A 13,390-nucleotide genomic window follows, 5' to 3' on the forward strand; every position below is an offset into this window, starting at 1 on the left:
CGAAAGTTAGCCCACTTGGTCTGCGTCCACACATGCTGAGTGCTGTAATAGTGAGGATGAGTCCTCCTCCTCTGCAGCCGCACATGAAAAAGCGTAGGTGGAGGTCCTAATTGTGTTAGTGCGGGAAACTTTAAAATTGGAGGACTCCGCTAATGCTGAGTCAGCGACGCCGGTACAGTTTGGCACCCGCAAATCTTCCTAGGTGACAAAGGTGTCTCCCTTTCTTGCCTATTTTGACACGATTGTCACTAGTCAGTGGGGTTCCCCGAAATGCATGGTTGGAATGCCTAAGCGTTTCGCTAGGAGATATCTCTTTCAGGAGTCTCTTCTGAAGAAACTAACGGTTCCACCGTCGGTGGACTCTCAGGTGTCCAGGCTAAATAAGGCCACACTTTTGCCGGTGGAGGATTCTCCATCCTTTAACCACTTGCCTACTGTGCACTTAAACACCCTTCCCATCCAGGCCAATTTTCAGCTTTCAGCGCTGTCACACTTTGAATGACAATTGCGCGGTCGTGCTACACTGTACCCATTTGAAATTTTTATCATTTTTTTCACACAAATAGAGCTTTCTTTTGGTGGTATTTAATCATCTCTGGGTTTTTTATTTTTTACAAAAAAAAAGAATAAAGACAGAAAATTTTGAAAAAAAAAAAAAGTTTTTCTTATTTTCTGTGAGTAAATTTTGAAAATAAATTTTTCTCCTTCACTGAAGGGCGCTGATGAGGCGGCACTGATGGGCACTGATAGGCTGCACTGATGGGCACTGATGAGGTGGCACTTATGGGCACTGATGAGGTGGCACTTATGGGCACTGATGAGGTGGCACTTATGGGCACTGATGAGGAGGTACTAATATGCCGCAATGATGAGCACTGATAGGCGGCATTGATAGGTGGCACTGATAGGCGGCACTGATAGGTGGCACTGATATGCGGCACTGATAGGCGGCACTGCTGGGCACTGAGAGGTGGCACTGCTGGGCACTGAGGTGGCACTGCTGGGCACTGAGAGGCGGCACTGGCGGGCAGCACTGATGGGCACTGAGAGGCGGCACTGATGGGCACTGGCGGAAGGCACTGATGGACACTGACGGGTGGCACTGATGAGCACTGATGGGCAGAACTGATGAGCACTGATGGGCAGCACCATCAGTGCCCACACTCAGTGCCCATAGTGCTGCCAGTCAGTGCTTATCAGTGCCTAGATGAGCAGGCACTGATGGGCACTGACTGGCAGCACTATGGGCACTGATTGTGGGCATTGATGGGGGACACTGATGGAGGGCACTGTGGGCACTGATGGGGGGGCACTGTGTATGTTTTTTACCTTTTAGTAATCAGGGCACTGGTAATCAGTGCCCTGATTACATGTCTCTTTGTCCCTGGCGCTGTGCAGCTCTCCCTCCTTCCTCACACTGCAGGCTCCGTGTGAGGAAGGAGCGCCGGCGATGAGAGATGATCTCATATGTTTACATATGAGATCATCTCTCATTGGATGATCCGATCACGTGGTGAATGGCCGCTGTGATTGGCCATTCACCACGATCTGTGATCGGCTGTGTCCAAGGGACACGGCCGACACAGATTCTCCCCGCTGCGCGCTCGCGGGAGCGCGCGGGGGGCGTGTCACTGGGAGGCCGTTTTTAAACGGCCTCCCGAAAATTCGAGTCCGCGCTGCAGCCGTATATAGGCTGTAGCGCGGATGGGAACTGGTTAAGGACCCTGTAGTCAAGAGAGCTGAGGCTCTGGTCTGGTACCTTTTCACCGTGGTTAGTTCAATTTTGAGACGTTTGCTATCACCTTGGTATCTCAGACCTTAACGGAATAGGCAAGTATTTTACGCCAGGATCTGGAAGGGAGTCAACACCCTCCTGAGCTGGCAGATCAGTTTATCCAGGGATTACACTAAATTTATGATGCATCCTTGGATGCGGCCCCCTTGGCCGGCAGGTTATCTGTGGTGGCGGTGATCCTTTGCTGCGTGATATGGTTGAAGTACTGGTCGGGCTGACCAGGCTTCAAAAAAGGTGCTGACTGATCTTCCTTTTGTTCGGTGCCTCTATGGAAGAGATCATCAAGGGTCTTACGGAAGGTAAGAGTACATTACTTCCACAGACTGCTAGGGGTAAGAAACCTTGTTGTAAACGTGGTCCTTTCTTCTCGGCTCACAAGCGGCCCTTTCGTCTGTCTGGATCGCAGGAAAAGAGTTTGAGATCCACCCTTAACTTATGCGGGAGGCTCCAACAGACCCTGGAATGGTAAGTCCAAAGTAGGCACTTCTTGTTAAGCAGACAAGCTTTCACCAGCCTGAAGGGGCGCCCTCAACCACATCTGGGGTGGGGGGACGTCTTTGTCTTTTTCCAGATCTGTGGACCTTGCTCATTCAGGACAAATGGGTCCACGAGTTGATTCGGTTCAGTTGCAAGATCGGTCCTTGCCTCCGGAAAGAATCTTTCCCTTCAACTTACGCCTGTCTCACGAGCGACTACAGGACCTCTACGGAGCAGTGCAGGACCTGTTAGCACAAGGAGTTATTGTGCCGGTTCCAGAGTTGAAACGGTTTCAAGGTTTTTATTCAAACCTGTTTACAGTTCCCAGGAAGGAAGGCAAGGTTCTTCCGATCTCAGAACCCCTTTGTGCGGGTTCAGAAATTTCCGACGGAGTCCATCCGCATGGTAGTCACTTTCCTTCATCAAGGAGATCTTCTGGCTTTTATCGATCTCAAGGACGCTTACCTTCATATTCCAATATATGTCGGGCATCAGCGTTTTTCTTCGTTTTGCCGTGAGCGAGGAGCACCGTCAATTTGTGGCGTCACCTTTTGGTCTCGCCTCAGCTCCTTGGGTGTTTACAAAGGTTTTGGCCCCAGTGTTGGCCTTGCTACAGCAGAAGGGGATTGCGGTACTGGGTTACCTGGACGATTTGCTTCTGTATGCAAAGTCTTCCTCGGCTCTACAAGCGGACTTGGACATTACGGTGCGAACTCTACAGGAGTTCGGGTAGACACTGAATTTTCAGAAATCGGGACTAACTCGGTCCACCAAGCTGGACTTCTTGGGTCTGACGTTGGACTCAGCATCAGCCTGGGTGTTTTTTCCTCAGGCGAAACTTCTGAAGCTTCAGGATGCGGTTCGGCTCCTGTTGTCTAACCATCGGTCATTGCTCAGAACTTGTATGCAAGTGCTGGGTCTGAAGGTTTCCACCTTCTAGGCGGTTCCATTTGCCCAGTTCCACACCAGAGAGATTCTGACCAAATGGAACAAGGATCCGCTGTCATTGGACAAACTTATCCTGTTGAGTCGGGGTTCAAGGGAGTCTCTTCTATGGTGGCTCTGCTTCCCGGCCCTGCGTCTGGGAAAATCCTTTCTTCCCCTGTGTTCTTCTGACTGTAATCACCATGGATGCCAGTCTGTCCAGATGGGGAGATGTCTTGGTGTGTGTTCGGCCCAAGGTGTCTGGACTAGGGAGGAGTCCAGGCTGCCGATCAACATCCTGGAAATTCAGACGATCAGACTTTGTCTGTGTCAATGGACGGATCATCTGCAGGGACGCCCTGTGCGGATACAATCGGACAAAGCTACGGCTGTGGCATATGTTAATCATCAGGGAGGCACAAAGAGTGCCCTGGCAGCTCGGGAAGTAGCCGGCATCTTGAGGCGGGCAGAACAATATGTTACGGACCTCTCTGCTGTGCACATTCCAGAGGTAGAGAATTAGCAAGCGGATTATCTCAGTCGGCAGACGTTGGATCCGGGAGAATGTTCTCTTCACCCCAGGTATTTCATCAACTATGTCTTCGGTCGGGGATCCCCGATGTGGACCTGCTGGCCTCCGGTCTCAACAGGAAGGTGCAGAGGTTTGTGTCAAGGTCTCTGGAGCATTTCCTGCATTAAGGTAAAAAATGTTTTACCACTTGTTGTGCACCCCCCAGCTCTTGCCAGGCTGTGGCTCTTTTCTTCCCTCTTCTTAGTTTTACACTACTTGCTATGGGGCACATGCAGGAGAGGAGGAGCAGACAGCCCCAGCGGGAAACTCCAGAAGAGGAGGTAAGGTGCCACTCTGTGCAATGGTAATGGCATGTCTAAACCTCTTATTTTAACTAAAAAAAGGCTTTACAATCATTTTAACCACCTTCTTTTTCTGGATCATTTTATTTTCAAATTCTTATATCTGCTCCTCACTGTTTTCTAATGCCACAAATAGTAGCATTGAAATTGGATTTGCACAAGCTCGGTAAACCTTAGGAGCTGCCCCTGAACCCCTCACTATGGGGATGGCTTGTAATGTTGCATCGGGTGCTGGATCCTGCATGGGTGCTCACAGCTGCGGGGTGGTATACAGTTCCTGAGTTTTGGTCCATCCCTATGGAACCCAGTCCCTGAAAACCTCTTCAGGGAATATGTCCACCGTGATAGGTGAAGCCTGGACTTTAAATATAGTCCAGTGTTGTGCACAGCTATGACAGGGTCACCCTCTTTGCTTCTAAATGTTAGTTAAAAACCAGGGCAATATTCGTGTTTAATCGCAGCTTACTGGACTAGGGCAATGCACCAACCAACATGACCCTGTTTTCCAAGATTGTGCTTTAACAGACCAATTACAGCAACTACCTTCCACTCTGCTCTTTTGTGTGGATGCCCTAAATTCCTAGAACATATTATGAGACAGATTTCCAGAAAGGCTATTATCTCTATTCACATGTACAGTTGTGGCTTAAAGCCTGGACAGCTAAGGCTTCCTGTAAAAAGTGCCTCACACATATGCTTTTTAAGGGAAAACCTATATTTGGAGATGCACGTGATCAATTCATCAAAGGTGTCACAAGAGGGAGGTTTTACTCCAACAGCGGAAGCTCACGAAACCCCCCCTCCCCAGGTTCCTCTACCTTCTCAAAACATAGAGCACATGTCTGCTCTACTCAGGCTTCAACTTCAAAACCTAAGTTCAGCCATTTTTGTTCTGCTTCCTCAAAGCCCTCTTCTCAGTGAAGGGGCACCCTCACTCCTAAGAGTTAGGAGCTTATGTTATACTTTGTCCGTCTCTAGGTCACAGACATCCTGAACCTGTGGATTAAATTGGTGGTTTCAAAGAGGTACAAATTATAGTTCAGATCTCTACCCTGTCACCGGTTTCTTCTCTCAAATCAGCCAAAAACAGCCCAAGGACAGTCAGATTTACAGAGTGTCCTAAACTATCTCTTGTTCCAGGAAGTGGTTGTGCCAGTATTTCAACAAGACAAATCCATAGGATTCTATTTAAACATGTTTATAGTACCAAAGCACAACAGTGGTATTCATTCTTTTCTGGACTTAAAATCTTTCAACAAATACCTACCTTCAAATTCCAAAATTTTGGCATTTTGATCCGCAAGGTCAGTAACTTGACTCTCTGAGACAAGGGAAATACATAATATATGTAAAAATCTAATATGTGTATCTACTTGTTCCCAATTATCCACTTCATCAATACTTTCTGGGTTTTACAGTGCCGTACAATCAGTTTTTAGCTTGTCAACCCTATCCTTTAGCTTATACTCTGCTATTCACAAAGGTCCTAGCCCCTTTTCTTGCCCTTCTTGGGAACTTAGGGAATCCAGGTCACAGGCTGTCTAGATGACCTTCTGAAGGACGTATTTCCCATCCAGCTGTCAACAAATCACCACAGGACAATTCAGATTCTCCAGACTTTAGGTTGGATGATCAGCCTTCTTTTTGCCTGAAATACTTGGGTCTGGTCCTGGAATGGTTTTACTTCCAAAAAAATAATTCTTTCTCTGAGTCCACAGTCGAGAACTGAGTTCAAAGTGACATCCCACAATAAGATTCTCGATGAGAGTTCTAGGCCTTTTGTCAGCCTACTTTTGAGGCTGTTTGTTATCTCAATATCTACGATCTCAAGGCCCTTTATTTCATCATGCAACAAAATCTCTTTCTTTAACAGCATGGCTGTTGAAGGGCAGGTCTTAGAAAGATAGAGGGGTCTCTGAGTCTTTTTTTTCTCGTTACTTGCTAAAAGCAAGAAAAGCCACTTCCAGGAAGATTTGCTATTGTACCTGGAAGTCCTTCTTTATCTGGTGTGAACACAGGCACTTAAATTCCACAGAGGCGAGTGAGTAAGGTCTTAACCAGAACATGGCCGAAAAACATTTTGAAAGAACAGGTTTTGGCCTTGTCCATCTACCTTGCAAAAACTGTTCTTAAAGGTCTACCTCACAATAAGTACCCCCTGTGCTTCCTTGGAACCTCACCTTGGTTCTGTCTGCCCTGCAGAAACCACCCTTTGAACCCAACCAGGATATTCCCTTAGAAGATCTCTCCTGCAAAGTAGCTTTTTTGGTTGCTGTCATGTCTGTCAGATTTGTCTCTGAGCCCTCTCCTGTAAAGAGTCGTTCCTTATATTTCATATAGACAAGGTTGTCTTACTGCCAAGACTTCCTTTCTTCTTAAGGGTGGTATCAGTATACCACCTCAATGAGGAGAAATATTCCCTGCTCCAAAGAATCTTAAGGAAAACTTTCTTCATTGCCTGGACATTGTCAGAGCCATTAGAGTCTATCTCAAAGCTATAACTTTGATCAGACAGATGAATTCCCTGTTTTTCCTGTTCTAAGGACCTTTCAATGAACACCCTAATTCCATCATCGCAAGATTGGTGGGAAATCTGATTGCTAGAGCGACCAGGGCCTCATTGTTCCAGCTCAATTCAGCTGAGAGGATACGGAACTGGAGAGCATATTGTCCCACTGAACAGGATTCTTGGCGGAGAAGTAAAAGAGCACTTGCCGCTGAAGAAACCCGAGCCGGTTCCTCGAAGATGTTACGAAAGAGGTTCAAGAAGTCGGGCAGGTTGGAAACTACCAGATCATTCTTCTCCCATAGGGGGGCAGCCCAGGCTAGAGCTTCACCGGAAAGGAGGGACATAATATAGGCTACCTTTACCCGATCTGACCGGAAGTTTTGCGGCTGAAGCTCAAAATGAATGGTGCATTGGCTAAGAAACCCCCTGCAGGCCTTGGAGTCTCCATAAAAAGGGATTGGAGGAGGTAGTTGCAGCGAATGCGAATCTGCAACAGGCGCGACAGGCCCAACCACTGGTTGCTCTTGGGGTTGCGGATTCGGGGTTCCTAACGAGTTCTGAAGCTGTTCAAAGCGGGAAGCCTGATCCTGTAGGAATCCCATCACCTGAGTCTGATTAGCTTCCTGCGTTTCGAGTCTGCGAACTAAGCCCTGTAATAAATCGTCTGGAGGGATCGGCACGTCAGCCGGGTTCATGGCTGTTCAAACTGTCAGGTCACCTGTGGCCAGGTGACAACTGCACCCTGTTGGAGGTAGGGGTGCAGCGCAAGGTAGTGAACCCGATAGCTGACTGCTTCGGATGGACCGGAACGTGAGCCTAAGATTCCCCAGGGCGTGGAGTCTAAGACCCAGCAGGTGTTCACCAGAGCCTCTAGTGGTGAGGATGGACTTGGCTGCAGCTGAGCCCAGGTCGCGGCCCCTGGGGTCCCCCGGGTCACGCTCCGTAGGGAGAGAGGGGAAGCAGCCATTCAGGACACACAGAATGGTGATGGGTAAGCCGAGGTCGGGGCAACAGGCAGACGAGGGTAACCAAGGGTCAGGTTGAAGGTCAGGGTAACAGGCAAACAGGAATAGTCAGAGACGAGCCACAGTCGGTACACAGAAAGATAGATCAAGCACATGGCAGACAGGAAGACAACTAACAAGCACTGTTGAACAGCAAAGCAGACCTGCAGTGCACTGGTTAATATAGACTTCCTGTGATGGCCTGGGGTGGGGCCGAACAGGAAAGAGAGATGATAAAAAGGAACCAGAAAGGGAATCTGGCCTCTAATGCAGACATGAAGGAACAGGTAAGCTGCCAAACGATATTGCAAGTTCATGACAGTACGCTAGTCCTCCAACGTTGAGGAAAGGAGAGATAACCAATTGGAAGCAATACATTTACATGCTAAGAATAGCAATCTGGCAATCTATTTTACAGTATGAATTCTTCTTCATCTCAGTATCCTAGCACACAGGTAAGTGGATCGTTATTCAGTTTTACTTGCAATGACTTGTTATTGGTTTCAATAATGAGTTGCCAGTAGTGGACTAGCTTAGGGCAACGCCAAAACATACAGTATCTCACAAAGGTGAGTACACCCCTCACATTTTTGTAAATATTTTATTATATCTTTTCATGTGACAGCACTGAAGAAATTACACTTTGCTACAATGTAAAGTAGTGAGTGAACAGCTGGTATATCAGTGTAAATTTGTTGTCCCCGCAAAATACTCAACACACAGCCATTCATGTCTAAACCATTGGCAACAAAAGTGAATACACCCCTAAGTGAAAATGTCCAAATTGGGCCCAATTAGCCATTTTCCCTACCCGGTGTCATGTGACTCGTTAGTTAGCTGCTCTATTTCCTCCACAATACACCCGTGGTTATACCCCTTTAAAATATTTTGAGTGGTATATTCCATATTTCCCTCGCTAGAGTCAGGCTGGAGCAATTCCAGAGGTCTAAGGATACTGGGGGCCTAGCTTTCCGAACCCCTGGCTATACTATCTGGCAGCCCAGCTGCAGCAGCTGCTAAATAGCATGAACGATGTATCCGCAGAGGGGGAAACTCACACTGATTCCACATTAGCTGTGACGTTACACTGTGTAGAAGCTCAGACTCTCCCGGAATCCCTTGAGGCCCAACTCTTCCTAAAGTCCAACAAAAGGTACCCAACGTATAAGCAACTACATAAGATTTGGTTTGAAGCAAAACAACTACAAAGAGTGTCAGGATTTACTAGTTACAGCCCCATCTGGAATAACAATGCTTACCCAGAACTGGCAAAGCTGCAGTGTGCAGCCCGGTGGCCAACATATGGTGTTACTCACCTCCATCACATTTTAAGCAATGGCAGGTTGCTCCCATTTGCCCAGATGCAAGCCAGATATGGATTGTCAAACAAAATGTACATCCCCTACCTTCAATTGCAGCACGCCTTTAAAGCGCAAGCATCCTTAGAGAAGGCGGTGTTTTCTCCCACTCCTCTTTTCAATATGATGCAGCAATCCACATCCACTAAAGGGTGCTCCAGGTGCTATGCAATGCTGCTTCCAGAGCACCTGGAGAATTTTCTCAACACGGCTATGGAAAAATGGGTGGAGGTTGCGGGTGATATAGATGGGGATCAGTGGTTGGAGGCCCTGGAATGTGTCCACGGATGTTCTTTGACTGTCCCAACTGTATATATTATTGCAGGTTCATCATACCCCACTTAAATTGTTTACTCTTGGACTCCGCCCAGATCTATTGTGTATGAGATGCAAGGGAGCTAAGGGGGACCTGATACATCTCCTTTGGCAGTGCCCAAAGTTGCATCACTTTTGGACTGGCATAATAAACACCATTAACAATACTTTTCAACTAACCAGCTCTTTTGACCCTAAACCTTGCTTATTGGGTATACTGGATAAGATTATAACGGACATATATGTCAGAGAGGCGGTGTCCAGAGCACTGTTCCGAGCTCAAAAGCTGATCTTGCAACATTGAATCTCTCAAACCTCTCCAACTTTAGAGATGTGGTTAGCCAACATTGGGATTTACTTTTGAGATATGAGCGCTTGATATATCAGCATAGGTAACCTGACCCTGTTCAATAAGATCTGGGGATGCTGGCAAGCTACCCCTGGCTTGGCTCCATTGGACCTAATTCTTCATAGGCTATTAACTTAAAGTTGGAACTCAATCGTACTGTTTGTCCCCTTGGAGCGAGTTTAATTTAAAGTACTGGTGAAGAGATATGATGAGAATGTCTTATTAAACCATACCTAGGGATGCTTACACTGTGAGAATATAACGACTAATGACTCAGGTTCAATTGGTTTTATAAACCTGCTTTGTCTGTGTACAAGAACATTATCCTACTTTGTATACTGAAAAAGTATTGTATGATGTAATACTCCTGAATGTGCATTGTTTATTTAACTGTCTAAAGTTGTTAAACTTTATTCTGGTTTAAAAAAAAAAAAAAAGTTGATAGAGGAATTGCACCCCTTAACAATACCAATGATCAAAACCATGTAGTTTATCTAACTCCACAAAACGTCTGCCCTCCCATATAGCGGTATAGGGAGATACACCCTTAGGTCCCATACCTTTTTCATCAATGTTATTGTGGGATATCGTAAGGAGTCCCTGAGCCCACCGGCTTCTAGTTGAGCCAGGAAATGGTATTTAGCATCTTGGGAGAGCAGTATCGCTTGATTAGGTTCAATCATATTTTTAATTCCTCGCCCTGCAAAGTGCTAAAGGTGCGCAGCAACAAAATATAATTTTGCATGAGGGACAGCAAGACCTCCGCTGTCTTTAGGCAATTGCAATATGGACATACAAATTCTGGGTTTGCTACCCTTCCAGATGAGATTAAGAAAAAGGGAAACTGTCCATTTAAACCATATATGTGGGATCCACATCAGGGGGTTGTGCAATGTATAATAACTGAGACTTTTGATAAGATTTGTTTTCCCCACCACTGAGAGAGGCAATTTAGACTAAGCCTTGCTTTTAAACTTAAACTTATCAAGGAGGGGTTGTAAGTCATAACGAAGATAATCTAACACTCTATGGTGAACCCATACCCCCCAGGTATTTAAATTAATCCAGTACTTTAATTTGCTGTGCGCATTGGGGAAGCATCAGTTGTTAGGCGTCCAGTGGCAGGAGAACAGATTTGTCCCAATTTATGACAAAACCGGAGAGAGAGCTATAAGGGACATAAGGGATGACAGAGAGCCTGTAGTGTCTTCCAAATACTACAGCACATCAACAGCATAAAGAGATATCTTATCTTCTCTCTCTCCCCTTTGGTACCCCAAAATAGAGGCAGACAGACAAGCGGCCGCTGCAAGCGGCTCAATGGCTTAAAATCCTATTTTGGTCCATAAGGGCTGTACAGGGCATGAAGTGGTTAAAGTTCACCTTTTGTAAAATAAATAAATGCACATTTTTTTTCCGTTTCATATTTTTCTTTCTAAGGAGACTGTAGAGCATTGCGCTCGCTATCAGTAGATCTCAAGTACAAAGCCAGGATCTTGCCGACTTTCAGGATAGCTGTATGCCTGTATCTCTCATAGAGTCAGGCAGTTACTTGGGAGCAGGAAGATCAATGAACTACGAGAGTGCTCACAAGCATCCCTTTCCAGTTCATTGAGAACTACAATCCGTCAGCAGCAATGGATGACGGTACTTGTAGTCTATTCATTCACATCTGTTGCTCGCTCCAGAGATGGGGCATAGGCATTATGAACTCTGGGACTTGTAGTGTGCATAGATAAATGCACACAACCGCAGCTAATGCACACTCTTTGTTTCAAACAGAAATGAGAGGGGAAAGGAGAGGTTTTTGACAACATAAGCCAGAAAAACGCAGTAAGGAACAATTTTGTGGAAAATAGATTTTGTAGCCAATAAGTAGTGGATGTGTATGGATTATTTTTAAAGTATAAGGTTATTCTTTAGTGTCACTTCAAATGATGCAGAATCCATGGATGATTATATTGTACATTGAGTAAAAAGTCACCAAAGTGAGAGTAAATGTAACTCGAGCTCTTGTTACAGAATCCTAATTCCAAAGGTTATATGACCAAGGCGGAACTGCAAAGAGAAGCTCAATTGCTGTGTGACAAATCATTTACTCTGGTAAGATTACCTTCATTTTCTTATACTCATGATATTTCCTGCCACAAATCATTATAAAATAACTCCTAACTGGCTCATATTCCTGTATGGTTTAAATACAGTGAGTGCAATTTACTAAAGGGCCATACACACACGGGCTGAAAATCAGGCGGCATCGGCAGGTTTAATAGAAACTGGCCAATATTCGGCTTGTGTGTACGGCAGCCAGTCCGACAGAAGTTCGGCCGGGTTCTGTCGAAGGGACATTGAAAAAGGCCTGCATATCCGCATACGATCAGCGCTCTCAGCCCGTGGCTTGTGTGTTTTGGTGGGGGGAGATCGCTGTACTAACATTGCATAGTTAGTATAGCGGCTCCTCCCGAGCTGTCAGTTTTTTTTTCGTTCAGCCTGCTGGGTTGAATGAAAAAAACAAATCGTGTGTACTAGGCTTTAGACTGGAGCAGCCAGAATCTGGAGCCCCTGTGTGTGACTGATGTGGCGTTGATCAAGAACACCGGTAAGAGTATGTTTATTAAAAAAATAAAAAATAAGTTTCGTTCACTGACACACAGCTTCAAGTCTTTAGACCATTGGGCTTATGCTCCCGCTCTCGCTCTCTTTTTTGGTTACGCCCCTGGGGCAGTTCCGGAGGGTATACCATCACTTCCTGCTGTAGGACTCCAGTTTTTTCCACCTAGTCAGGAGTAAGGACCTGGCTCTCTGCTGGGATCTGCAGTCCTGGCATCTTTTTCTTTTTAAATGGCATTTTTTACTTTTTTTTTCTTATTTTTGTTCCTGTGTGAACTACAATCAACTGTTCCTGCGTGAACTACAATCAACATCCGGACTGGACGACGCACTGGATATTCTAAATCCTTACGGTCTTCCCAGTCTGGCCTGCGAGCGAGACCCAACTACTAGATCTGCGCTAGGTTGGCTGCAACATAGCCCCACTGAACGGGGGCTGGCCAGCGAGTGAAACGCCTCGCGAGGTCGCATAGCCCTGGTCATGACAATAGTCATGACCAAAGTTACAGCGTATCAAAAACGAAGAGATTTCCAGTCACAACATACCAACCAGTCAGCGACCAACCGAATTGACCTGTCTAACAGTATGCGTTAAAAACAGGGGTTTGGTTGCACACATTTGCAAATACATACGTAAGCTGCAGGCCCCGACAAGGCACCCTGTGATCTGCAGTCCCTAACTCTACAATTTAAAGAGTCTCTACAGTGAGAGCACATGTATTTAATGGGATAGATGGAGGACAGGTGACTAGAGGGAGCCCACCCCTCCTTAAAGGCACAGGGTCACACTGAACACCCAGCACATCGCACAATGGCGGCAAAGGTGTCAGTGCGTTGCCTGGCTCAATATAGATATCAATAATGCATAAAGTGGTCACCGCCTCCATCTATAACTGGTCTTGATGGTAAGAAGCACTGGAAGGGCGGACGCATATCAAAAACGAAGAGATTTCCAGTCACAACATACCAACCAGTCAGCGACCAACCGAATTGACCTGTCTAACAGTATGCGTTAAAAACAGGGGTTTGGTTGCACACATTTGCAAATACATACGTAAGCTGCAGGCCCCGACAAGGCACCCTGTGATCTGCAGTCCCTAACTCTACAATTTAAAGAGTCTCTACAGTGAGAGCACATGTATTTAATGGGATAGATGGAGGACAGGTGACTAGAGG

General features: G+C 46.2%; 1 protein-coding gene across 1 annotated transcript in view; it reads left to right on the forward strand.

The window, feature by feature from the left end:
* The window catches only part of MUS81 (MUS81 structure-specific endonuclease subunit), a 235,989-nt gene that overhangs the window by 78,947 nt on the left and 143,652 nt on the right, over nt 1-13,390 (forward strand). Inside the window, exon 5 of the mRNA XM_082269643.1 lies at nt 11,627-11,707. Coding sequence (XP_082125769.1) covers nt 11,627-11,707 — 81 coding nt within the window. The remainder of the gene's footprint in view (nt 1-11,626; nt 11,708-13,390) is intronic.

This window comes from Pelophylax lessonae, assembly GCF_965119305.1.
Source record: "Pelophylax lessonae genome assembly, chromosome: 10".
NCBI classification, from domain to species: domain Eukaryota; kingdom Metazoa; phylum Chordata; class Amphibia; order Anura; family Ranidae; genus Pelophylax; species Pelophylax lessonae.